Source organism: Fistularia commersonii, chromosome 34 (genome assembly GCF_037954325.1).
Source record: "Fistularia commersonii isolate RoL2024-O1a breed Wild chromosome 34, RoL_Fcom_v1.0, whole genome shotgun sequence".
Taxonomy (NCBI): domain Eukaryota; kingdom Metazoa; phylum Chordata; class Actinopteri; order Syngnathiformes; family Fistulariidae; genus Fistularia; species Fistularia commersonii.
Window position 1 is genome coordinate 1,108,941 of NC_141317.1, and position 27,883 is coordinate 1,136,823.

Here is a 27,883-nt window from a genome sequence, read left to right on the forward strand (position 1 = left end):
ATGGCATTATTCCATCACCTGAATGCTGGTCTGTGACAGTGGCAAACCTGAAACCCTCTGCCATATGGTGCCCAGTGATTCAGCTACATTCATAGCTGGGGGTAGCTTAACATAAACAGGAAGGGAGCCTCTTGGGTTACATGATGGGATGGAAAATTCAACTCTGTTACAAGCTAGTCACACAACCAAGAAAAGTATTTAAGTCTAGCATCAAACAACATGTTTTGACCTCCTGATGCATCGTAGGGGGGTGGTGATTGCGCCGGTTCTGCTAGTAAGCTCTATATTTACAACAGATTTGTGTTACTTAATAAACCAGATCCAGGAGGGGGGATGATTAAAATAACAGCTAATATGATTTAACAGTGATGGAAGCTTGTTGTCTTGTCATCACACAGTTTTTAAGAAAATTACAAGAATGGTTGACATTCTCCCCCTGCCACAAATATGGAATACGACGAAATTGACAATTTCGTGAATGAAGTTAGCTGAATGGCTTGATGGCTTTTCAGGAGAGGAGAGAATTACAACGTATTGGAAAAATTTCTTTGAACTCCATTTGCAAATGTGCAATGAGAGTATCGTGATTATTTTCACCGAGGAAAGAAGAAATCAGCGCAATCCCATTAATCAATTACAGCTGAAGATTCAGTTTTCTATCAGTTGAAAATTGCACCATCCATCATGTAAAGTACCTCAGAGCACATTACTCTTGATGTTATTTGAGGTATACTTAATTAATCTGATGTTATTATTTTGTATTTAAGGTTCATGCTGCAGCTGTCATGTGACCCTGAATTGCTGTGCACGCTGGTTTAAAGTTGATGCAGTGACCAAAGGAAATTGAGTGATCCTACAAGCTCCGTACAGAAAGAAATTAAAATAAATAAGATGAGATGAACAGAAATAAATTAATAAAGATAAGATAATACAAGTGATGTCAAGGTTTAAGATAAATAAGTTACAGAGCAAATACAACCGCATGTAATATGCAGATTGGGATACGGAATATGATCATGTTTATTCTGTCCAAGTATTCATTTATTATGTCAAAGTGTCAGTTAATGAATTGAAAGTAGATTCTCAGTTAACTACACCGGATCCAGTAAGCTATGTTTGGTAGATCTTTGTCCTAGAAGTGAAAAGCAAGTGTGCGTTTTGTTATTTTTGTCTTGTAAATTCAGGGATGTAACAGAGCGCTCGGTCATTTTACAGGCTAGGAGTCAAGAAATAATGTTAGTTTAAATTACTGCACAAAAAGGTGATAGGTCAAGGTCACAGAGCAGCTGCGGAGCTCGCAATGCTGTTTTCGAGCGACAGCAATTGATGGGGGTTGACTGCCTCAGCGGAGCTTGACGGACACAGTGGCTTAAATCCATCTCTTACAATTGGGGAAAGTGTATCGTTCGTGAGCGTTGGCACAATGCTGCTATTTAATAGAAGGGACATTCATTCACAACATGTTATTGTTGTTGTTACAGAGCCAGTGTACGAGTGCTTGCACATAAAGTGTCTGTTCAGTTTCATCACCTGTAAGGGGATATTCTATATTGACTGTAGCCAGGTTGAGTTACTCATTACAGGAAAACCATTGTCCTTTATAGGACATAAATATTACATAAACATAAGTAAACTCCTCTGTCACAATCCGGGCTACCAACATCATCTGTGTCACTAAGGTTGTATTTTTATAGATGTTAAACATTCAACCTGCTGCAAAATTAACTTTGGCTCTGTGCTTGGACAGGGAACACAACGACTCCCCCCCAGCTAATAGTCTTGTGGAAAAAAAAAGGATCTGTTAGGTAACCAGAATCTGGCTAGCGCACAAACCAGCAGATGTGGGAATTGATGGGATCATTTGGGGTAGCCTTTATTCCACTAAAACATAGTGGAATAAAGGCTGACAATGTATTTCCTCTCTATGACATTGATATTAATTTTATCTCTATTTTAATAGATTATATAGCAACTCTTGCATTACAAGACGTAATTTGCTTTCAGTGACGTTCAGTGATGACATTACGATCTGTTGGACGTAGACATCTCCAAATTTATGAACATGGAAGGAAACTCAATTTTCCATGAGTTTTCCGCAACTTTAAAGTTGTTTTGCAAGATTCCGCCTGGCTAGTTGATAAGAATCAATTAATTAGAAGGAATGTTTGGAGCAGTGACCATGTTGCTATTAATTAAGAATACATTGTCCCTTTAAAAAAGTAAAGAAATATATATATATATATATACACACCGTATATATAACTTTTTGTCAGAATAATGCAGTCGCTATGCAACATACACAGTAGGACTTCCAGTCCTGTGGTTGAGGTGGCTGATCTGATTACAGGGTGATGACAAGTTAATTATTGGTGAACTCTGGCTGTCATGTTAATGAATATGAGTTTTGCGTCTGTGAGTAAAGGACCGATTTGAAGCTTGGTGGAATCCCCATATAATTGGTTGGAAGTTATCTGTTGTTAATGTCACACTTTCCACTACAAAGCTTTGCTTACTATGTACTACAATCCCCTCATAATAACGGTGGTGTCAGATTTAAAATAAGTCAGTCAAGGTCGAAATGTCCTAAATGAATCTCCTACACGGCAGACACGGTGGGGGAGGCAATTTGTGCTTTTACTTGTCTTATTGCACCTGTTGATCTTCCTATCTGGGTGTTTTGCAAACAGTCCAAACTGAGCTTGAAACTTAACTGTGATGCAGCACCCAGGGGAAAGGTTTTTATCTTTAACCGGCAAGTAGTTTGGCCCCATTTGAAGTATCTCTAGCCACCCAATTAAGTTCGTATAATCTTCACCGACTGGTCTGTGTCATTTGTGGACACGTTTTTGTTCTTCGGATAACATCAGGCTGTCTTTGTGTTGATTCTCCATACACTCTGTAATCCACTCCACTCTTTCCAGCTGGCAAATCTCACACAGACACACGAACAAACAGTGACACCTCACCCTGAGAGCAGAGGGAGACTAGAGTTAAATGTCCACACGCTCATCCCGTATGTGAGCTTTTCAGACACTAATATAATCCTGTGCCTGGCAAAACAAGCTCTTTATTGGACTATTGGCTGTGTGTGTTACAGCCCCACAGTATTTTTTGTGGCCTCTGTGGATTAAATTTGATCCAGATTATCGTTTTTCATGCAAGACGGCCTCTTTGATAACTAGCCGATGAGGGCTGTCGTGGGGGGAACGCGAGTCATTGAAACATTTTTACCTGGATGGGAGACAGTGGTCTCCATGTTCAAACAAATTACAACTTCAAAAAAAAAAAAAACAACCATGTCATACCTAAATCCCTGAATGCACATTTTTCTTTTGACAATATTTCCTGATCTGACAATTCAATACTTACTGTTTTGTTTAGGTGTTGCCAGAAAATCTCACTGGTTTCAGTGTAGGGAATGAATTTGGCTTGGTTGTCATAGTTACGATAACACAGAGGAATGAAAGGAAGAAAAACAATGTTCCACCATTACACTGTTTTACCTATGGTTATGAATAAAATATAATCCACTTTTAATCACATTTACCAAATACCAAAAGAAGAACAGCAGTTTCAACTTTTGAACAAATACACAAATCACATTTTCTTTGCTTTTAGGGGAGAATATTTATTCTGAATTGTGGTCCACAACAGAATTAAAGTTAGCCTAGGTCATATTCACATGCTTAATCTAAACGTTTTGATGTAATATCTGATAATAATCTAATATCTATCTAATATCTAAGATAGATAGATAGATAGATAGATAGATAGATAGATAGATAGATAGATAGATAGATAGATAGATAGATCGATACCTAAAACTGTCAATTTTTTACTAATGCTTCCTCAGTAAAAGATACAAAATGTTAATAGATATTGTGTGCCATATCTATGGATTAAAAGTTTTGTTTATAACACAGCTATGTTCAGTACCATTAATGTAAGTATTCCACCCAGGCTTTGTGTCACCAGAAGATTTTTGACACCCACCAGTTTCCTATGACTCAGGCCCAAGAGAAAATATTTTCTTCCTCTTCGTTTTTTAGATCCTATAATCCCAACCAAGTCACACAATACAAGGTTTTAGTCAAATTTTAATAACATAACATAACATAACATAACATAACATAACATAACATAACATAACATAACATAACATAACATAACATAACAGTTCCTGAATATGGGGTTTGCAATCCATCCCAGATGAATACAAATACAGAAACGTTATTTGTTAATAGTCCCCAATTCTGTTATCTTCCATCACTATTACACTAAAACCTCCAGTATTCTGGAATGCAGAGGAGAGTAATTTTCTGGATCAAAATGTCAGGACATTTCAAAAAAGTAAATAAGTGAACAAAAATGTCTCTGCAAACATGAACAGACGTTTTAGTAATTGCGTTTTAATGTTAAAAACTGACTTTTCCTGTACGTTACACTTAACCCTTAGATCTGCAAAGGACTAAATTTATATATTGCTGTCCCCTAGCATGAGAAGCAGGGTGCTGGAGTGGAAAAATATTCCTGCTGACTTGACTTTCAGTAAAGCACATCATGCGTAAGCACAGAGATGTAATATTAAACACTGATGCAGTAAAGCCTCCTTGGACAGTATTTTCCTTTCTAACAAATCCAGGGAAGACTGGCTGGTTGGGGTAATAAGATTATATTGCAGATTACTGCAATAAAGGCTCAGAAAAGGCCTCTCCCTTGTTTTCTGAAGCACCTGCCTTTTTTATAAGCTGAAAGATATACTCTTCAGCATCAAAATGCTCCACCTACTAACTACCAATGAATACGGTCAGTACCCTGAACACAAGATTTCTCCTAAACAAGTTCAGTTTAAAAAAGGTTTTCCCTGTTCAATCCAGAATTTCTCTTTTTACACAGAGTTTTTGATTTAGAATAAGAAACCATGGTCACATTTTTTCTACAATTAATACATGACAGTTGGTCAGACTGATAAAATTGTCATGCAGCGGAAGAAAAGCACAGCTCTGTAAACATACAATTGTCATTTTATGAAAGCTTTTCCACAGCCTGTCAGCCTTTATGTCATCATTGATAGCTACATTAATGATTGTGATTTATGATATCCGAATGCCCGGAATTAAAAATACTGGAGGGTGACTATCTTAAAATAAATAGGAAATACCACGCACACCATGGGAGGATATCAAAGGGACTATTGCAGGTAAATAATCAGTCAGTTGTCTGACTGCTGTAATGTAAGTACTTGTAATGGGAGGTTGAATTATTCATGATCTGTCAGACTCGCTAGTAATTGTATTTTTGCATCAGACATCTGCAATTATATATTTTTGTTTTTTATAAACTAAATTATATTGTATAATTCCTGTTTGCTAATTTGGCATGTTAAACCAGAGTGACTGTGCTGCTCTTAACATTAATATCTTGATATTAAAGAGAGAACGTCTTTACACCATGCTTGTAAGTGTCAGTGCTGATTTCCCCTGTGTAGAGGACACATTTGCCTTAGAGGCTCGGGGGGATTGTGGGTGATCAAGCTGTTCAAATATGGTTAGGTGAACCATCAGTCAAGGGTTTGAATAAAAAAAAAACACTGTTCATACTACATTGCGGCTTCCCAACATTACCACTTGCTACTACAAAACAAAAAATACAATGCCACTGCTGCTAGATTTGTCATCATTGCTGGGATTAAAACTAATGAAAGTACTTTTCCAAGCTCTTAACAATTTATCCTACTTTTGTTAAAGAGCATTTCAGAGGTCACAGACAGGTTGTGTCATTAAATTGTATATGACTTCAGTTTGCAATTCAGGAGTTAGGAACAGTTTTTATGTTTATAAATTAAAATATACATACTCTGACCTTGGCAGCACTGCATCTCGTCTCACAGAAAGTAGGTTCTCAGTCCCAATCTGGTGGCTAACAAGGCCCTGTCTCTGTGTGTTATGCATGTTATCCCCATGCCTGTGGGTCCTCTTTGGGGTTTCTAGCCTTATCCCACGGACCAAAACCACGCAGTACGTTACCTCAATGTTCAAAAGAGAATGTGAATAATTGTATGTCAGTGAATGTGTTGCTGTGATTGGTTGACTAGGGTAAAATCTGCTTTTTGCCCAATGTCAGCTGAGATTGTTCCCGTTGACCCTGTAAGCATGTCGGGCTGTATAGAAAGGGAATGAATGAGTGAATGAATAAGATGAATTCATATATTGATATGTCATTAAATTGAAATATTCATGTCACAATATACTGTGTTATACAGCTGTTATATAAATATACAGCTGCATTGGTGTAACATTCAGGCTCAACTTGTCCTGTCAAACATTAGAACTAAAGCAACTTACTTATTCATGAAAGATATGCTGTATAGGCATATACTGTATATATATAGATATAGATATAAAAATCTAAAAATTCCTTTTATTCATTCTAACTGATTTGTTCCTGCTGACTCAGACAAGACCGATTTGATAGTGTGACGGTCGCAGACTGTCGCAACCTTGGTGGCCGCAAGTCAGCCCTTGTTCAAGTGTGGTCACACAAACGGATACCTGCCTACACGCACATGAACACCTGCGTATGCACCTGCGTATAAGCAGTGTGCCTGCGTGTACCTGCGTATGCACACACGCACGTCGACACGGACAATCGGTTTTACGTGCAAGACAGCAATGTGGGGCACTGCCCACAAACTTTGCCCCTCGGGTATTACTTGCGACTGCTGTGGACAAGGAAGTGAAATGAGTGCACTGGATGAACAATGTGAAAAGGCTTAGCTTCTTTATTGTGCTTTGAGTAAACATGAACCTGCGTATCTAAGAAGAGCAACGTAGCCTGTCGGAGTGTTGTCCCTTCTTTTCCAATAGCCCCGCTGGTGGCAAAAGGTTGCTGCCAGGAAACAAGGGAACATTTATTGGGTTGCCGCCACAATTAGTCTGGTCTAACTTGGCAGTGTCATGGGGGTGATTGAGACGGCCCTGATCAAACTGCCTCTTTTTTTTTCTCTGAATGCACTGTTATATTGAGTTTCATTTAAATATCTTTCGTCAATCTGTTAAACGTCATGAAATGAAATGACCTCATGATGCACTACTGTTTTTTTTTTGGAATTTGTTGATTGTGGGTTCCACTTTCATGTGATAATGGTGCTGGTCGCCTCTTATATGTCTGACAGTCTAGTCTTGTGCCTGCAGGAGATTCTGCTTTTGTCCAGTCCGTTTGTCCTCGCTGCTATTTGTTCTCTGTTTTCATTAGAGACTTGGCAAGGTCCGTTTTGAGTCCAGTTTTTGATTTTACCTAGTGTGTTTGTCCATGCCTCTATTTGTTCTCTGCTTTCATTAGAGACAGAGCAAGTTATGTTTGATTTTGTCCAGTGCGTTTACCCTTGCTGCATACAGTAATTGTTCTGTTTATATTGTACACTTAGCAAGTTTTGTTTTTGGGACATTGTGACAGTTTGACCTAGATTTTATCATTTTTCTTTACGACCTAGTTTTTCAAAACGATGAAAACAAATGAAAGACGTAATTCTATTGACATCTCTCTGCTTGGCCTCGCCTCCAAGCTGGTAATAAAACATTTTACAGGACTGTCTCCTCTGCATTTTTGGCCTGATCCACCATCGCCTAGCGGTGACGCTCACCCATCCTGTCACAAGAGCTTTGACGTTCTAGTTTATTGTTCACATACTGTAACGGTTGCCAGCTGATTATTTATAGCAGACAGGGAACACTGCTTAAGACATTGATATAAATGTCTTTTTAGTCATTGTCTATACCCTTTATCCTGCACATGGTCCCAGGCGGACTGCTTGGCTCATCCAGTTAGCGTTCAGTGAGATATGGATTTAACTTGGGCGAGCTGCCGGTCAATTAAAGTTTCACATCGGCAGGCATATAAATCTTAGCTCTCATGTGTCACATTTACAGACAAGCATAAAAGTAAACCTTTCAGGGCACCTACTTTTTGTAACAAAATGGGAGGCTTTGAAAATGACATGATGTAAAATGTGAGAAAAGAACCCTTTATTTATTATGTGAACATATGCTGCAGTGAGGGTAATTTAATAGAGAAGTAAGAAGAGCGACACCTGTGCAATGTTAAAAAAAATACTGTATATTGTGATTTCACTATCTTATGTTAATGTTCTTCAACCATGCCATAGCACAGCACCAAGTTTCATTAAAATGGCTGTAGTCTTGAGTACCCTCTACCCTCCTGACCGACATGCTCCTGAGAACACGACCCCCTTGGAAGGGATCAAATCTTCAGTTGAAAGTCTGCCTTAACTGCATTTAGTTTATTATAAATCCAGCTGTTACTGCTTTTCATCATCATGATAAGCACATATATAGGGGTGATGAAGTAAATTTAAAAAGGCAGACAAAGGGAAGAGACAACAGTTTAACAAGTCTGCCCCCACTGCCTCCTATTTTGGGTTATTAATTTTCAAATTTGACAAATGTATTTTCCGTCCGAACAAAATCCCTTTAATTTTCACCATCTGAAGTCCTTTGTAGTAAAAGCACTGTAGTGATGGCTCACATCTGTATTCAAAACCAATGAACATAAAATCCAATTCCAGTACGTGTCAGATAATGATGGGAGACGTTTTACATTCATTGTTTTTAAAGGTATTGTTTGACATGCCCCGCATTTATCAATCCTTAATATTCTCCAGCTGTCGTGCTGTGACTTTTCACGGGTGTCTTTTGCCATATAAGTCACTCCTCAACATTTAGATTCTTATTGTTATGGTTACTCATAATCGTGTGAATGAAAATACAGGTCATGGCTCTCAAACTGAAAAAGAAAGAAAATACTAAACAAAAACAACAAATTTTACCGGCAGTGTCAGCAGTCATTATGTCTTTCAAATCTCTACAGTGCTTCAATCTGTTCCCAGAGGTAGAAGAATTGCAGTTGCTTGTAAACATCTTGGATTAACTTAATTGCTATTTCTTGTATTTAATAGAATAGAAAAGCTGCTCTTGGACCTCTCAAGCCCTATGAGTCATCATCACCAGAAAGGCTTGAATGGCCTGGAGTTTATCTTTCCTCTGCCCTGCTCAATTTTTACATCACAAACAGAGTTGGATAAGAAGAAGGAGGATTTTTCTTTTTTTATTGGAAATTCCATGATTATAGAGATTAAGTTCTCATTTCTGCCTGAAATTTCTCATTACTGTAACTTCAATTAGTATTGATGAAATCTGTTTTGGAAACTATATAAGGGGACTATTGCATACACCGAAAAGGGAGATTTTACCCTTCTTTTCCAAATTCCAGTATGTGTCAGTCCAGAGCAACAAGTACAATTGATCAACAGTGCAGAGCAACGGAAGGTGTGGAAAAGAGCAGGTTGGAATGAGTGGAGAAAAGTGTCAGGGGTACAATGTGATAGGAGACCATCAGCCCGAATGAAAGGAAAGGTGTACAAGACAGTGGTGAGACCAGCGAAACAAAAAGACAGGAGGCAGAGCCGGAAGCCGCAGAGATGAAGACGTTGAGGTTCTCTTTGGGAGTGACCAGGACGGATAGGATCAGGAATGAGTCCATCAGAGGAACAGCACATGTTAGATGTTTTGGACAGAAGGTCAGAGAAGCCAGACTGAGATGGTTGGGTCATGTACAGAGGAGGGATAGTGAATGTATTGGTAGACGGATGCTGGAATTGGATCTGCCAGGCAGTAGGTCTAGAGGAAGACCAAAGAGAAGAATTATGGACGTAGTGAGAGAGGATATAAAGGCAGTTGGTGTGAGAGAGGACGATACATAGAATAGGGTTAGAAGGAGAAGGTTGATTCGCTGTGGCGATCCCTGAAGGGAAAAGCCCAAAGGAAGAGAAGAAGTCAGTCTATAGAGCCACAGTGCAGCCATTGTTTTTATCAGATTGACACATATTTTCCACAAACCACCTTCCCGGTCCTCCACACATCATTTTCTACAGCTGGACAATGTTGTTTCAACACGGTATTGGGGGAGCTGCTGAGAACAACAGTTTGAGGCCATTAAATAAGGCCTTTCATCACATAATACAAGTAATTTAAGGCTGTAGTCCTCCCGTCGTTTCCACATGAGAAACCATAGCTTCAGTCAATCACTTATGCGTAAGAGTTGTGTTCATATCAGTGTTAAACAGCTGTTGGTTTTGTGTGTTATAAAAGACAATGGATGCACATATACAGTTATAATTTTGTTTATTTTTATTTGTTCTGGATGGCACAGTGGCTCAGTGGTAAGCGCTTCCGGCTCACAGCAAGAGAATGAATAGCTATATGTCTCTACATGTGGCCCTGTCATCGACTGGCAGCCGGTGCACGGTGTACCCTGCCTCTCGCCCGATGGCAGCTGGGATAGGCTCCGGCCCCGCTGCGACCCTGAGTGCAGCATAAGCAGCATAGATAATGAATTAATGTATTTGTTCTTGTCGTGAGCGAGCAACTGGCAACTGGGTGGATCCCATCTCTCACCCGGTTTAGCTGTTCGTGGCTCAAATCCCATGACTCTTCGTGCACTGTGAATGGCAAAGTCAATTAACAAATGTACTCTAAATCCTGCTTCGCTTGCACTTTGGTCAACAGAGTGACTAAGGTGTCAGTTCCATCTTTAAGTCCATTAAATGCCCATGTGTGTCCATTTAGAGTTTCTTGAAGACATGCACTAACAAGATACTGTGGAGAACTGGAGTGATGTACTTTTGTGGTGAGACAAAAATGAAAACAGACTTGATAATAGCTCTTTTAATGGTAATTTCCTTCAATTTTTCCTTGCTATATATCTGTCAGGGATGACAGTGACATCACTGTCATTGAGCTCATTCAGTTGTGATAATCATGAAAAACATCAAGCAGAGGACAGAAAAAGCAGCCCAGGAAAAAGGCAAGCAAAGGATGAAACAAGATTCTGGATGTGGCTCTTATCAAAGCTTAAACATAGTTTTATTTGCTCTTATTGAGTCATAAAAGTTGACATCTTGAGATGACGGGACATTGACAAATGACAGACGGCTTTAACAAAACAGCTCGAAAAAAAAGAGTTGTTAAAGTTACTAATTGACACTGTAATAAATCTTTCATTCTGTCAGTCATGAGAGTGGACAGTGAAGGCTGATATTACCTATGGGACATAGACTTCATTATTATCAAGCAAAAGCAAGAAATCTCCTTCTTCTTCTTCTTCTTCGCCTTCTTGACCTTGCCCATCTAACCCTATTCTCTGTATCCTCCTCTCTCACACCAGCTTCCTTTGTATCCTCTCTGACTGCGTCCATAAATCTTCTCTTTGGTCTTCCTCTAGACCTCCTGCCTGGCAGATCCAATTCCAGCATCCATCTACCAATATATTCCCTCACCCTCCTCTGTACATGACCCAACCATCTCAGTCTGGCTTCACTGACCTTCTCTCCAAAACATCCTAAGTGTGCTTTTCCTCTTATGGACTCATTCCTGATCCTATCCGTCCTGGTCACTGCCAAAGAGAACCTCAGCATCTTCATCTCCGCGGCCTCTAGCTCTGCCTCCTGACGTTTTATCTTTGTGACTGTTTCTAGGCCATACAGCATCGCTGGTCTCGCCACTGTCTTGTACACCTTTCCTATCATTCTTGCTGACATTTCTCAAGATTATGACGTCAGTAAATATGATAAGTGAGTATCATATCATTAATGGCTTCCATTGAAGCAGTTGTGTTGTTGCCAAGTATTAACACATGTAGGATGTTACACTCATCTCTTTTTGTTTGTGTGTGCTTGTATACACATGTTAGCTAGTCGTCAGCCTGCTTACAGAGACGCATTATTTCTTCAATGATTGTGCATGCATGGAGTCAAAGCCCAGACTTGTCAAAAGTACAAATGACTTGAGGTGTTCATCATATTATATTTATTCATCTGTTCCTTTCCAAGGACTGCAGATTTGCTTCTTCAACAAAACGCACTGTTGCAAGAAACTGTGAAACTCTCTGTTCAAAAGTAAAAACTTGAAAACAAAAAAAACAAAACATTAAGGGGTGTGGTAGAGCAGAATGTCATTGCTGAAATACTGTGCTTTTAAGCACATTGTCCTTTGTGGAGGTCTGCACTTTGCCTGAGTGTCTCACACTTATATAAAATATAGTGATAATTTTAATACCTTAAAATGATTTTTTTCTCCCTAATTAAGTAATTAACAAATTTTTCAATACACAAAATAAATATGATATGTTACCCAGAGCTTGATCTGATGGGAGCTAACTACTTTAGTTCTCTGTTCTATATGATTGAATCTCAATAACTTGGGCAAAGCTTAATTTTGATTCAGGTCAATAATTTTCTTGTTTCTGCTTTCTAGTCAATTATCCTGAAGAAAAACCACCATGGAGAGTCTGCATGTATGGATCGTGTCACGTTGTGTGATAGTAATGTGTTGGAGAAGAAGCTCACATGGATGGATTCAATTAATATTTCAGCAGCCTTAATCCTTGCTGTGGCACTATAGCATGTGATGGGTTATATTTACCTCATACATTTGATTGGCAGTTTTCTGGAAGGATTATAAGACAAACTTCGCTCTTGAGTAAGGCTGTGAGATGGCACTTAACTTAGGGATGGATAACTTAGACACATCGCTTATTGTTTAATATTTAAAGACTCCACACCATCCATTCTATCTAAAATAAACAAATTCACCGCAATTTTCTCTTGACACAAACTCACCTCCAGGGATTTGGTTCAGGTCCTGGTAGACTGCTTTGCTGCAGAGAGTGGTTTGTAATAAGGAGAGCTGCAGTCCAACCTCAGCGCCTGGGGATTCCTGGATCAAAGCTATGAATCTTTTTTAATATCATTGTGGTTTAATGTGATTTTATTCCCTTGAAGGTGTGATGACTCTTTTGGACGCTGTGTTTTATCATGTTCGTAGTGAATGTTTCAATAAATTATCATTGTAGGTATTTCTTCCAGTGTTGCATTTTTATGATTGTTTGGGGTCTTATTACTGTACTAAAAAAGGAAGCCAAATAACATTGTTTATTAGACATAGTTTGTCACTGCTTTGGTGGGTAACACAACTGAAATATAACTCGGTGCCTTGTAGAGGTTTATTGATCAGCCAGTCTTATTGACTGAGTTTGAGCCTCCACACATGCAAATGCATAAGGGTCATACATATGTGTCAGGCTCTAAAACGGCTGTTATTGGAATCGCACATAATGTGTGTATTATTGATAATTTGGCAAAGGTTTCCAGTGGGCTCACATCTGAACACTTTTGTTGAATACTAACCACTTAATTTAGATAATAATGGCAGATTTTGCTTATATTGTGCTGTTTTTAAGTTGTATTAATTAATACAAAAGTTCAATGGTTTCCAAAAGTTTAAATGTTAGCATCCATAAAGCAAAGTATTTTAATATTGTGAAGTTTAGTTCGACAATGGATGTTTCACCATCAAACAGAAGGCCATGTCTGTTGGTTCCCAAGACGCCATTTTACCCCACAGTAAATTGGTGTCGAGTAATGGTACTTCTAACAGACCATTCAGATGTTTGTTACTTTTATACCTAAATATTTTGTTTTGTACCTGAATATTTTTTGTTTTTGTACCAGGGTTAGTGCTGTCTCTGAAAACTCAGAGACAACTGAGTCTCGCTTTAGATGAACATGATGAACGTCACTGTACAATCTAACGCCAAGATGGAAGTACCGTAAGCTGAATAAAAGAGTCAGTCCAGACTGGTGTCTTGCTGTCACTGGAGTAATTTGAAAGTCATCTGAGCACAAATTTTGTTTTGGCATGTTTGTGTAACACCAACTTATTTGTTTTGAAAGAAAATATTATGTTCAGCCTAATTGATTCCCCGTCTCAAAAGTTGAACATTCATAAGAGTTGGATGCGTTGCTGTGGTTAGACAGCAGAATATTTCATGATTCATTTGGTATCATGAGTAAACACTCATTTACTGTGAAAAATGCAGACGCTGACTTGCAAAATGTTTTCAGGAGTAAATGAGACACAATCTTACTCTGAACGAGTAAGCTGTTGCAGGTACAAGTACAGGGATGTGAGAAAGAAGGAGATCATGTTGATGCAGATGAGAGTATGATGATGACCTGGCTCTTGTCATTTCCATTGTCCCTTCTCAGGGCTTTTTGCCCAAAGCACATCAGTGTTTGGACAAGCCAGGAGTCTGGAAATTGATGTGACAGTGTGCCGTAGCTGTGCCAAGCACTTTTCACCCACAGTGGGGGAACATCTGTCTTACTTTTCTGCTGATTCTCTGGCTGGAGCTGTGCTATTTAGGAAATGGTGTTCATAAAACTGACCAAAGGATAATTTTTGTTGTGCAGTTTTGTAATGTTTATTTTTATTCGGCATGTTATTTTGAAATTTTGTTTTTGAATCTCTAAAGATGCAGTAGTTTATTTATACAAAAAATGCAAAATTGTAAATTTTAGAGTTTAAAAAAATACATTTATTTCTTTTAGTTACTTATATTTACTCTTAAAAATATTTTAACGCATATCCACGTCTGTACATTTATATACACATGTATTGTTGCTGTGTCATTCTAATTGTGTTATACTTTCAAAATATTACAATAAATAGTTTGATCCATGTTTCAAAGTGTACTGTAGTCTGTATTTACATCTGTTTCAGTTTAAATTGTACAGTGTATGTCATTCGAGATTCGCCGTTTTCAAAAGCCACAAAGGGGTTATATGAAACCCCTAATCAATGTTAAATTAGTTCTGCCTAAAATCAAAGACTGCAGCTTCAAATGTCATTCATAAATTCATGAATTCATTCATCTATTTCTGATCCTTGTCGCTCATCCTGTCTTCAGCCTTGCGGGTGGAACTTATCCCATTTCATTGGGGGAGAGGCAGGGTTTACCCTGGACTGGTTGCCACACAATAACATGACCACGTACAGTATAGAGATATGGAAACAACCATCTCTCATTCACACACCTGAGAATTTTAGGCTATCCAGTTCACCACCTGCATGGTTTTGGACTGTGGGAAGACCCGGATCAGGAACCTTCTTGCTTTGAGGCAGAAGAGCTAACTGTTGCACCACCATGCCGTCCTTCATGTTAGTGGAGTTGGTAGCCAGTGGACTATAGATTATCAAAACAATTTATTAGTTCAGAATCTCATACCCATTACACCACTATAAATCATTGGGTTTTTCTCAGAAATGCTGTCCTGAATATGTAGAGCAAACCTGATCCAATGAATTATTTTAGCACAGATATATGCAAATACAGTAGTTATATTACTGTACCATCCTTTGGACTGCACTTTCTTAGTTTCATGGACTGGACAGAAATCAAAACATTAGCAAAATAGCAATTTTGACAAGTGCAGTATCTAATCTGCAAGAGCTGTGAATGTTAAATTATTCAATGAAAACCTCAATATACCACTGTGCAATATATCAGCCCACAAATCTGGCATGTCAAACTTTTAATACCCTGTCAGCATTAAAAGAGGCCTTAAAGGGAAATGGTAAATGTGAGACGAGGATAAATTATTTTTACCCCACATTAGATTATTCCCTTTGCATTTGATTCACTGTTATCTTTTTTTGACATCATTTTATTTGAGTCTGAAAATAGGATTTATGGAATTAGGATTTCTCAATTGCAAAACTCAACTATTCATATTCAGTAGCATATTTTTGATGTAGTATAGAGAACTATTTGAAAATTTAAACCTGCAGCAGTGTAATATGAGGCATATGATATGTAATACCATGAAAGATTACTCATATTCTTAAAATGTCAATAGTTTAGCTTACAAACCATTACAAAACCCCTGCAGCAATCACATCATTTCTATTTTTCTGTTAAAATATTTAGATTGGATGGTTTAAACTTGAAACCAGTATTTTAACTGGTCTTATTTTATCTTGTCTTATCTTATTTATATTGCCATGATGGCATTTGTGGCCTTGTGTGTATATCATTTTGATCAGTTTGGATTCATGTTCTTTTTGTAAAACAGCAACCACAAATAAGAATGGCTTGATGCATTGCTTTGTCATTATGCCGGCATGGCTTTAAAAATAGCCCCCGCTGATCTCCCTTCTGTCTTAACCACAAGAAATGAATGACTTTCGGTATTAACCATAATAAAGTGTAGTGATTAGCATAATTAGTTCACTGGGATGAGGGATAATGCATGATGAGGGATTATTTTGAACTGAACTGGATAATATGATCACCCCACCTCCTCTTTTCTCTTTCCACATCTCCAGGTATTTGGAAAGACCTTCCATCCTATCACACCAGCATCTGTTGCTGTGGTCATCCCATGGAGAGTGCACGTCCACCTAGGTAGGATGCCTGCATTGTGCAACGTCCTGGATCCCCTCCTGCCTGCCACCACCTCCTCCTTCTCCTCGCGTGTACCTGCTCTCGCCAACAGTTCATCGCGGCCTCCTAGGCTTTGTCCTGCCCCTCTCCAACATGGTGGATGAGGTGACCACCATGAAGGATGCTGTCATTAATGCCAACACACTGCCTTGGCTGGTCTGCTCTGGTGTTTCCATCCTGGCCAACACTTGGAGCATCCTCAGTGTCAGTGCCAAGCAGAAAAAGTGGAAGCCGCTGGAGTTTCTCATTTGCACGCTGGCAGGAACACACATTCTCAACATGGCCATCCCCATCACCATGTACTGTGTCATCACGCTGCGGCGTCAGCACTCAAGCTATGAGTGGAACGAGGGCTTATGCAAGGTGTTTGTTTCCACTTTCTACACTCTGACATTGGTCACCTGCTTCTCCGTCACCTCCCTCTCGTATCACCGGATGTGGATGGTTCGCTGGCCAGTCAATTACAGGTAAGATACCTAATTCTATCGTTACAAAATTGTGTTTCCAGCAGGGAAAACCTTCTAATTCAATTCATGTGGGGGTAACCCCATGTAAATACCACACAGACTCAGCCTCAACTTTATCGTGTTCTCAGCTTCATTTAGATCCTTACAGTAATATACTCTGCTCAAAAAAAATAAACGGAACACTAAAATAACACATCCTAGATAAAAATGATTGAAATATTCTTATTAAATACTTTGTTCTTTACATAGTTTAACGTGCTGACAACATTATCACACAAAAATTATCAAAGGAAATCAAATGTATGAACCCATGGAGGTCTGGACTTGGAGTCACACTCAAAATTAAAGAGAAAATTAAAGAAAAACACACTACAGGCTGGCCCAACTTTGATGTAACGTCCTTAAAACAAGTCAAAATGAATCAGTGTTGCTTCTTATGTGGACAGTTTGATTTCACAGAAGTATGATTGACTTGGAGTTATCCTACATTGCTTTTTTTTTAGTATTCCCTTTATTTTTTTGAGCAGTTTATTTTACAATGTCCCAGTGAATTATCAAGATCAGGGTCAGCTCACATTACCAGGCAGCACGCTCCCACTATAAAATCTGCTCGGTCTCGCAAGACTCCTGAGACATTTGCCATTGACACATAAACAGATGTTCTGAGAGGAATTCTGGACGGATTTTATGCTATTTTATGCCAACCTCAGGGCACAGATTTAATCTTTCCTGCTGTGAGTATGATATTTTCACTCAATTAAGTTGTTTTGACAACTGGTTGTTTCATTGAAAATATTTTCTTATATTAATGTATTGATCTCATGCATTAATATGGTCAACATACAAGATACAGTTTCACCCTTCGGGTTTCAGATTTATCCGTCATGAATGCAATGAATTTTTTATCAACAAGAGGAACCAGTCAACACACCAGCCGCATTAGTGGACTTGGGCGGTCTTGTCTTAAGTCCATCCTGTGTGTCTATTCTGATACTGATAATTGCTGAATTTAGATAAACATTTTCTGTACATCAGGCACAAAACACTCATTTGACAATTTCTAAGGCAAAATGGCAAACAGGCAATGCTTATATAAGATAAATGTTCGATCAACCCGGCGCACATGTGGTGAGGATCACTTTCTTTGCCTTGTTTAAACAATGTTTACACCTACTTTCTGTGGCATTAGGCCAACAAAAGCACAGCCTGTGTTCAGCTTGATTGATATTTACGGCCCCATACAGACAAGCATGCATTCCGATAAAATATGCAAACAATCTTTTAACTCTATGCTTCAGCTGCTGCCACAGCCTGGCTGTTGCCCACATGCTGATATCAGACACACTTTTATTTCCCCTGTCTGGACCTCACTCACCTGCCTTTACCTTCTCTCATCTCTAGTCCAGAAACATTGACTTTCTTCTCATCTACTCGTCCTCCTGATATCAAGTCACTTTTAACAAGGATAAGCTGGAGTGATAGCTCAGGTGATGTGCCATGTAATTGCTATCCATTTTTCATTTAAATTGCCCTGTGTTTGCGCTGCTGAGCTAGCGTGGCCGCCTTGTTTGTAACATTAACTCACACTGAAGGCCTGAATTATGAATTCCAACCTTGTTCTTCGGCAGCTTCTCTCATCACCCTGCTTTCACTATCTCTTAGGAGCTATTTTCCTGCTTGCAACCCTCTCTCTGATAATAAATCCCAGAAGCTTGGTGATGTAACTTCCCTATCATTTGCACCCCAAGCATATTCAGGGTAGGCTTGAATTATTACTAACAGTGACAACAAGACCTTCTTGTCTTTGCGAAAGCCAGAATGCTGCCCCCTCTCTGGCATTAATATTGTTTCACTGCATGCAGGATCATGTTGAAGGAGTTACAAATAACCCTAATTTGTATACTTTAGAGGATGAGAATGAGAGGAACAAAACACAGCTGCTGCTAGACAACCGACTCTTGACTCTGTCGTACTCTGTACTCATAGCTGTTTCATCGCAAAGGGAAGTGTTATGCATTTCCAGTGATCCCTTCCAATTTTTCAACTCCTATTATATTATTGTTTAATGTTACATGACTGGAGGGAGTTTATATCGAAAAGAGTTAGCTTGAAACGCTCAGTGAAAGTGGAGGTCCTAATGCTTTGTCAGGATAGGACGGTTTTGAACCTCCCGTTATGTGCTTATGTGTGCTTAAAAACCTTGAAGGGGCGCTGCTACTAAAGGTCAAAACACAATCAGCAAATTGCTCCACAGTAACAATTACTAGGAAATAGAAATCCCTCTATACTTGAATGATGAATAAGGTGCCATCCACAAAATTGTGATTTCAATCCAATTTATCCAAATTATGGCTTCTATGTTATTATTCTCTTAAGATTACATATCATGGGTACCTGTAGACCATTATGTGAAGTTTGTTTTCAACATTTTGCTACATTTTGCTTGGCCTTGCCATAGATTCACTGGAATTTGAACAAAAACATGATGCCAGCCTTTTAGAAGTGTATGATTTAATTCATTTAGTAGAACAGTTTAAGTTCACACATGTGTGTTGTGAATTGGTAGACTGTTAAGGGGTACATATTTCACTGTCAGACTTTATTTTTGCCTATTGTAAGACATTTCTTGTTTTATGGTTTATTGACTGTGGAAAAAATGCCCATCTTTCAATTTCAACATCCTAGGATCTGCTACAGGTTATTATATTATTATAGGTTTATGCAAAAATGAGTATCTGTTCAAGATTTGATAATCCTTTGATAAAAGAGGGACTGCAATCACTGCAATTTCTGTTTTGTTTTGTTTTGTTTTTTTCCAGGTTGAGCAACACCAAGAAGCAGGCGGTGCACACAGTGATGGGGATCTGGATGGTCTCATTCATCCTGTCTACACTTCCAGCCGTGGGCTGGCATGACACAATCGACCGCTTCTATACCACTGACTGCCGATTCATCGTGACCGAGATTGGCCTTGGCTTTGGCGTTTGTTTTCTGTTGCTCATTGGCGGCAGCGTGACCATGGGTGTGATCTGCATTGGCATTGCTCTTTTCCAGACCTTCTCCATTCAGGCAGGACACAATGCTGACAAGAACAAGTTCAATGTCCCCACCATTGTGGTGGAGGACGCACAGGGGAAGCGTAGATCCTCCATAGATGGATCAGAGCCTCTCAAGACATCGCTGCAGATCACCTACCTGATCAGCGGTATTGTCTTCATCTATGATTTCCTGACTGGCTTCCCCATACTGGTGAGTTCACTGCTAAAAGAAGCAAAGTGTTTTGAAAAAAATACCTATTTGCTGATTTTGCATGGAAAGATGAAACAGATAGATGTCCCCTTCCCCGCATCTCTTGCAGATTACAAGATAGTCTATGCTACTTAGCGCTGTTCAATAACTGACAACCTTACTCCGTCTGAATATACATTCCAACATCCTCAAAATGCCCTCATGTACATATTCTCACTCATGCTTTCACAAACATTTCATACCTGTGAAACTCATTAAATAGAGTATTTTATTGTTATAAACTGATCAAAATGTTGCAGAGGTGAAAACCTCAAAATGCCGATTCTTACACTTTATAAGTCCATTGTTTCGCCTTTGGTTTCAACAGGCTAGACCCAAACTCCATTTACAAAATATTTCAAAATAGTTTGATGTTTGCAGTCGCACTGAAGATTTTATGAGGAAATTCAAAAACCCATTAAAAAAGTGCAACGCATTGCAGGTTTGCCTCTAACATGTTTTTCATTCCGGTCAAAACGCAAGTAACCATCTACAAAATCGAAATTGAAACTTATTTCTGATTTATTGCAATTTATAATGAAATTGCTTAACACTCTGAATGCAGCAACATGCATTTCAGCATTTTCAAAATATAACCTATGAACAAAATAGTAAACGTAAACATTCATAATCACCAAGATCAGCCTGATGACCCTCTCATTACTGATTTTCCAAGTTCAGGCAAGGCCAGGTTAGTTGTGTCAGGTTTGGAGAGATGGGGTTGCTTGAGATAAAAATTTAAAATCACAGTTAGGGGGTGGAGTCGGTCCACTGTGGCTCTTGTTATGGTAGCATGCTGTTTTATTATTCATATGAACTTAAATGTTTGTTCTCATCTGAATATGTAAGTAGGTCAGTTTAAGTGCCCATTTGCTTTTATAAGCAGTATATAGTGTGTGTATGTGTGTGTGTGTGTGTGTGTGTGTGTGTGTGTGTGTATTTGTATTTGTATTTGAGATTTAGATCGCAAATAAACATAAAGACCATCTTCTCTCTGTTTTGCTTTTGGGAACGTTTTAATAACACAGTTTTACTTCCTCGGAAAACCAGCCCTTCAAGTACAGTACACCAAAATTAAGTGTACAAGTGAGTCGTTTTTCAGTGTGTCACCATTTGGTTTGCAAATTCAACCCTCAGGTTCTTATCCATTTTTAACTAGTGAATTCATTGGTTTTGAAGTCACAGTTGAGAGTCCATAGAAAGATCGAGGCCTGTAATTTTTGATGTGGCCAAACCAGCAGCCCCTGACAACTTAAAAGCATGTCCTTTCTATAGTGTAAAGTGTCCTTTCTTTAGTATAAAGTGTCCTTTCTATAGTGAAAATGGACTTGGACAATTTTTCCAGCTACTCTACTCTACTCTAATTACAAACAATAGGGTTATGTATTTTTAAAATCATTTAATGTCTATGTAATGGGTTTCTTTAACCTCAGAAGAGGAAAATATTTGCGTATTACTGCTTCAGCCTCTGTGTTTATTATATACTGCAACGGTTCTACTGTCATTTCGACACATCTGGTTCGAGTCATTTTGAAATTAAACAATGTGTTTCTTAATTAAGTGCTGTAAACCTGTGGCAAGTCAGACTGATTCTTTGCAATAAGCACCTTATTCTGCACAAGCCATTACTGTTATAGCACACAGAGAGAAAAATCGTCACTTGTACTCAAAGGAGACAAAGCTGGCGATGAGTGCTTGTGTTTGCTAATGTTTGGATAGAAACTAAGGAGTCATTTACCATCACTAAAGGCACAGCTTGAGCTCATTTATTGCCACTTTAGTGAAATTGACATCAGCCAATTGAAGACGCACTAAGTTTCTTGGCTGACTTTTGTGTTTAAAATAAATGTTTTATTATAAGGAAATCATATCACAGAACTTTCCCAGATTTTTTTTCAATCTTATTTTGAACAAAACAAAAACAAGTCAAATCATATAATCATATAATCATATAATTTCCACCTGGGCCTTTTCAGAAAAATAGAAAAAGTGAATTCACAAGAAGCTAATTACTTGAAAGTAAGCTTGTTAGTAGTATGTGCTCTTGGTTGGTCATTAAATAAGAGCCAATAAAGCCTTATTCTTCATTAATAAATCAGAGATAGGTGTGTGTTTTCCTGACTGAGTTTATTGAACATGTCCAGGGCCAGTTAATCACTAATGAGACCTAATTTTAGAATTGAGAACTATTCTGATTGTAACTCAACTAACACAGTATTATCTCTAATTACCATATGATATTATCGATATAGCCAATACGTCTTTATTCAGTCTCATTGTTACAGCGTTAACAGCAACTGATTGGGTGCAAATTGAGTAAAGGTCATGGAAATGTTAATAAATGCACAACAGATAATTAGTTAAAAATGAGCAATAATTTATAGATTATGGGGCAGTAGCTGTTCCTTTTTTTTCCTCTGGCATGTGGTTAATAACTTCAACAGCATCCAGGAACATAATGCTATAATGTGTTATGATATATTTCTTAAATATAATGCTGTAATATGTTGATATTTATTCCTCAAATGAGAAAAATACATTACCTCTTCCTCCAGACCCAAAACAGACACACAATTATAAGTGCATACTGATGAATGGCCATTTAAGAAGTGCACTGTTAAGTATTGCATTGCTTAAAAAAAAAAAAAAAAAGAAAAAAGGACGTTTAGTTTTATTACATGTAACAAATGCATTGGGTCCTCATTGTCTGGTATTGCTGAACCAATATTATCATTTTTCAAGAAATCGTTTTTCTCATTTATCTTTCCAAATGTTCTAAGGACATAATAATCACATGCAGGCCACAGCTTGTAAAGCGATCTCTAATTGGGCCTTGAAGTCACGCTTCTGGTTTCCTGTGGGATTTTCTAATTTACTGCCAGTGTCTGCCCAACAAGAGCTGAGCTGATTGTTGCAGCTCAGTTCTTGGTGGATGTACAAGCCTTCCCAAAATTGCACTTTCTCGCTTCTTCTTGGCTGACAAAATTCAGTGGTGTTTGCTCACTTTGGCTGCTACAGGACATTATACTCAGTATTATTACTTCCAAAAACCATTTCTGTCTTGCAAAAATACAGAGGTTTTGAAAAAATTGGTCTTTGCCTTGCATAAATGAATATTTCATGTCCTAACTGAAAATGGGGAAATTGATGGAATAGAATTGTTTGCATCCAAAATGAAAGTGAATGTAAAGATATGATCTATTTTCGAATAAACCAATGCAGGTAATTGTAGTGACTCCACTCTGAAAAGCTCAAATGTCTTTTGGCACCAAAGACGCTGTGTAAGCTTGTTATTTTAAATGATTCAGCACACTTAGTGTGTTTAGAAATATATCCTATGAATGATTGAATTTCAGTATAAAACTATACTTGTTATGTAAACCATATTCAAAGTTGTTTGAGGTTCAGAGTAAGAGGTGAAACTTTATTATTATTATTGTTGTCAAAATCTTCTTGTCATGGCAACTGGAAGTGATTTTTTTCATTCAAAGACGTTTCACTCCTTACCCGAGGGGCTTCTTCAGTTCTCAGGTTATTATCATTATTTCACTGACTGGAAGTAAAGTTGATCAGAATATTTCTTTGACAAGATGTTTTCTTAAACAATGTTCTGCTGCGTATGTCTTTATATGTGTAGACAACAGAGGTGTAGTGATGAAAAAATATATTTATAAGCAACAACAAATGGGCTCCTGGCCTGACTTATGACCTGAAGGTAAAGAGCCATTTAAATGCATGGGAAGAAGTACAACATACTCTGTTTCAACTGTATGTCAGTTAGAGAGCAACCAAGGAAAAGATTTATGATCGAAATAATGGAGATTAAACTATTGTAAAGGTCTTATAGATGCTGAGGAAACAAAACAAAATCATGAGCTATTTATATATGAGAATGCAGTTATATAAGGAGTATATAACCGCCAATGTCTGTCTGTGAGTTGAAATAGTACTTGTAAATATTCTGCTCCTTTTTTCATGGCTGTCAGTAACTACACTTGTTTTGAAAATGACACTATCTCCTATTGTCACATTATTACATAAATGTTTTTAACAGTCACATTATGCACAGGATATTTGATCTTTTTTGAGTTACTGAAAAGTGTGTCTGATGTCTTGACAGATGTAGGCCGACCAGTATCACATTCTGTCATTCACAGTGCAAAGAATGATCAGATCTTTAGATGCCTACTATTTGTAAAAACAGAAGGACGTCTATCTTTTTGCCAGCAAAATTTTCCATAAAATGTCAAGTTTCTTTGACAGTCCATGAAATAATGCTCCATTAAGAGTAATGTAAGTGCTTCTCAGAGAAAAATTGGTGGGGAAAAAAACACAATTGCTTATTTTCACAAACTCATGGAAATGCGAGTATAAAAACACATAAGTGAAATACATTGTTGCAGTGGGTTTCATGTACCTGTCACCCAGTATGAGAGTGTGAGCAAGAATTAGCAAGAGTTAGTGCAAACACAACCATTCTGCTTCTGTAAATCTTGCAGGCTCTGTTTCTAAAAATACGGTTGCTCAGGACAAATGCATTATTTGCCTCTGTTTAAGTAATTATTGCTAACTACAGATTCCAGTGTGCCAGAGCTACAGAAGAGTGGAGTTTTTGGTAAACAATACTAGATGCGGAAGCATATTGCTGCTGCCGATATCTTAAACAATTGGTGGACAACGACACAGATACAGAACCAGCCTCATTCCTTTTCTCATGGGTAGGATTCGCATTCAGTTGTAATCCCCTACAGATGCTCTAAAAATTATTCCAGAGGTAGAACTTTGACAGATTTAGAGTCAATATCAGGTTAACATTTCCAAATTTTATCAAGGTTATTTGATACTCAAGCTTGAGATACAGAAAAAGACAACGGCAATAATGAATTGGCCTGTCAACCTGAATACAACCTGTAAAACAGAATAGTGTACACTCGTTTGAGTGATCCGTCTCAATCAGAGCATATTGAAAAATATACACCAATCAAAAGCTGGTTCCCTTTTGTCATCTGCAAATGGAACCACAATAGCAATAGTAGTTTAGGAGTCTAGTTACAATTTAAATCAGACCCTGAACTAAAGTACACTTTAGTTGGAGGAAAAACATCATTTTCACCCAAGGAGGTCATTTTACCTAGATTTTTGGGATGTAGCTCTGGTTAAATAGACTGGAGGTTCATCGGGAGCAGGCATGGCTGCTTAAAAACACTTAAATGCAATCCCTGATTGTGACTGGGATCAAATTTGTAACCTCCTGACTCCAATGAGCCTTGTTCGTCGTACTTGATGATGCAGTCATTGTGTAATGAATTCAAATCTTGATTTAAAAGAACTTCACATAATTAAAGATAATAGTTTTTTCTTATATTAGATTTTATTTCTTTTCCCACATATTGGTTCTCTTTCAGTGTGTAATACATGTTTATAATTCCCCTCCCGTCGACCATATCTACCCAAATGTCTTTTCCTACAGTGGGGCAGTACTGCATGTGAGATTGGGAGTGCATCTTGCCCCCAATTTTCTACATGCCATTGTCACTTAAAGCAGACTACAAACAGAATTTCGTATTGAGACCATTAAGGCGACTTTGCTGCTTGTCAAGTTCTAGTATGAGGTCACTACGGTGGAAGGATATTGGAGGCAGTGTCACAAATAACTGGCACTGTGTTTGTAATAGAAAATATGACGGTAATACAGTGGTTGATCAAGAACTACCAAACAGGTCACTTCACAGCCAAAAAGGTTTTTATAGTGTTGTAGCCTTTAGTTCAAGATCAAGGTATGAAGCATTTGTCACAATTTGTCAGTGAACTCCTGTACCGTGTTGCATCGCGTCACATACTTCAATGGAAACTGTGCTACAGATTTATTTTATACATGAGGAGGAAGGCGTGTTCAGAAGCAGAGAGAAGAGGAAAGGCAAGAGTCTGGGACTGAGAGTAGGGACTTTAAATATCGGGACTATGACAGGAAAAGGTAGTGTTATCGAGAAGGACGGTGAATAAACTGTGTGTCCAGGAGACCAGGTGGAAAGGTAGCAAGGCTAGAAGCTTAGGAGAAGACTTTAAATTGTACTATCATGGTACTGACAGGAAGAAAAATGGAGTAGGAGTTAGCTTGAAGGAGAATTTTGCTAGGAATGTTCTGGAGGTGAAAAGAATGACAGATAGACTTATGAGTCTAAAACTGGAAATTGAAGGTGTGATGCTCAATGTTGTTAGTGGCTATGCTCTACAGGTGGGATGTGAGCTAGAGGAGAAGGAGAAGTTCTGGAATGAGCTAGATGAAGTGATGCAGAATATTCCCAGAGATGAGAGAGTGGTACATGGTGCAGACTTCAGCTGGTGCAGGCAATAGAGGCAATGAAGAAGTGATGGGCAGGTTTGGTATACAGGATAGAAACACAGAGGGACAGATGGTGGTAGATTTTGAAAAAAGGATGGCAATGGCTGTAGTGAACACTTTTTCCAGAAAAGACAGGAACATTGGGTCACTTATAAGAGCGAATGTTACACGCAGGTAGACTACATCTTGTATAGATGAGGTAACATGAAACCTTCCCATCACTAGGAGAGTGATGGGAAGATGGAAAGAGTACCTTGAAGAGCTGATAAATTAGGAAAATTATAGAGAGGGAAGGAGAAGAGGTGACTATTGCAGACCACAAAGTAGCAGAGATTAGTAAAAGTGAAGCGAGGAAGGCATTGAGGAGGATGAAGAGTTGAAAGGCAGTTGGCCCTCATGATGTACCTGTGGAAGTCTAGGAGAGGCAGCGGTAGAGTTTCTGGCTAGATTGTTCAACAGGATCTTACATAGGGAAAAGATGCCTGAGGAATGGAGACAGATTGTGATGGTGCCCATTTTTAAGAATAAGGGGGATGTGCAGAATGAGGAGTTAAGTTGATGAGCCATACAATGAAGTTATGGGAAAGAGTAGTGAACAGCAGAGAAGGTCAGAGGGAGCTGCATTCTGCTTTTGTAGACCTAGAGAAAGCATATGACAGGGTGCCAAGAGAGGAGCTCTGGTATAATATGAGGAAATCTGAAGTGGCTGAGAAGTATGTTAGACTGGTGCAGGACATGTATGCTAGCTGTGAGACAGTGGTGCAGTGTGCTGTTGGGGTAACAGAGAAGATCAAGGTGGAGGTGGGATTCCATCAGGGATCAGCTCCTTCTTGTTTGCAGTGGTGATGGACAGGCTGACGGATGAGGTTAAACAGGAATCTCCATAGACCATGATGTTTGCAGATAACATTGTGATCTGTAGTGAGAGCAGAGAACAGGTTGAGGAGAATCTAAAGGTGGAGGTATGTGCTGGCAAGGAGAGGAATGAAGGTTAGTCACATAAAGACAGATTATATGTGTGTCAATGAGAGGAACCCGGGTGGAACAGCAAGGCTACAGGAAGTGGAGATCAAGAAGTTGGAGGATTTTAGGTACTCAGGGTCAACAGTCCAGAGCAACAGAGTGTGGAAAAGAGGTGAAGAGACGGTTTCAAGCAGGTCAGAATGGGTGGAGAAAAGTGTCAGGGGTACTATGTGATAGAAGACTATCAGCCAGAATGATACGAAAGGTGTACAAGACAGTGGCAAGACCAGCAATGCTGTATGGCCTAGAAACAGGGACAAGAGATGCAGAGATGAAGATGCTAAGATTCTATTTGGGAGTGACGAGGATGGAGAGGATCAGGAATGAATCTATCAGAAGAACAACACATGTTAGATGTTTTGGAGAGAAGGTCAGAGAAGCCAGACTGAGATGGTTCGGTCAG

General features: G+C 38.6%; 1 protein-coding gene across 2 annotated transcripts in view; it reads left to right on the top strand.

Annotated features, from left to right (window-relative positions):
* gpr153 (G protein-coupled receptor 153) overlaps positions 1–27,883 on the top strand; it is a 38,725-nt gene that overhangs the window by 1,679 nt on the left and 9,163 nt on the right. For both annotated transcript variants that reach the window (XM_086141544.1, XM_086141543.1), the window contains exons 2-3: positions 16,242–16,826; positions 19,646–20,075. In XM_086141544.1, coding sequence (XP_085997670.1) covers positions 16,453–16,826; positions 19,646–20,075 — 804 coding nt within the window. In that variant the 5' untranslated portion in view covers positions 16,242–16,452. The remainder of the gene's footprint in view (positions 1–16,241; positions 16,827–19,645; positions 20,076–27,883) is intronic.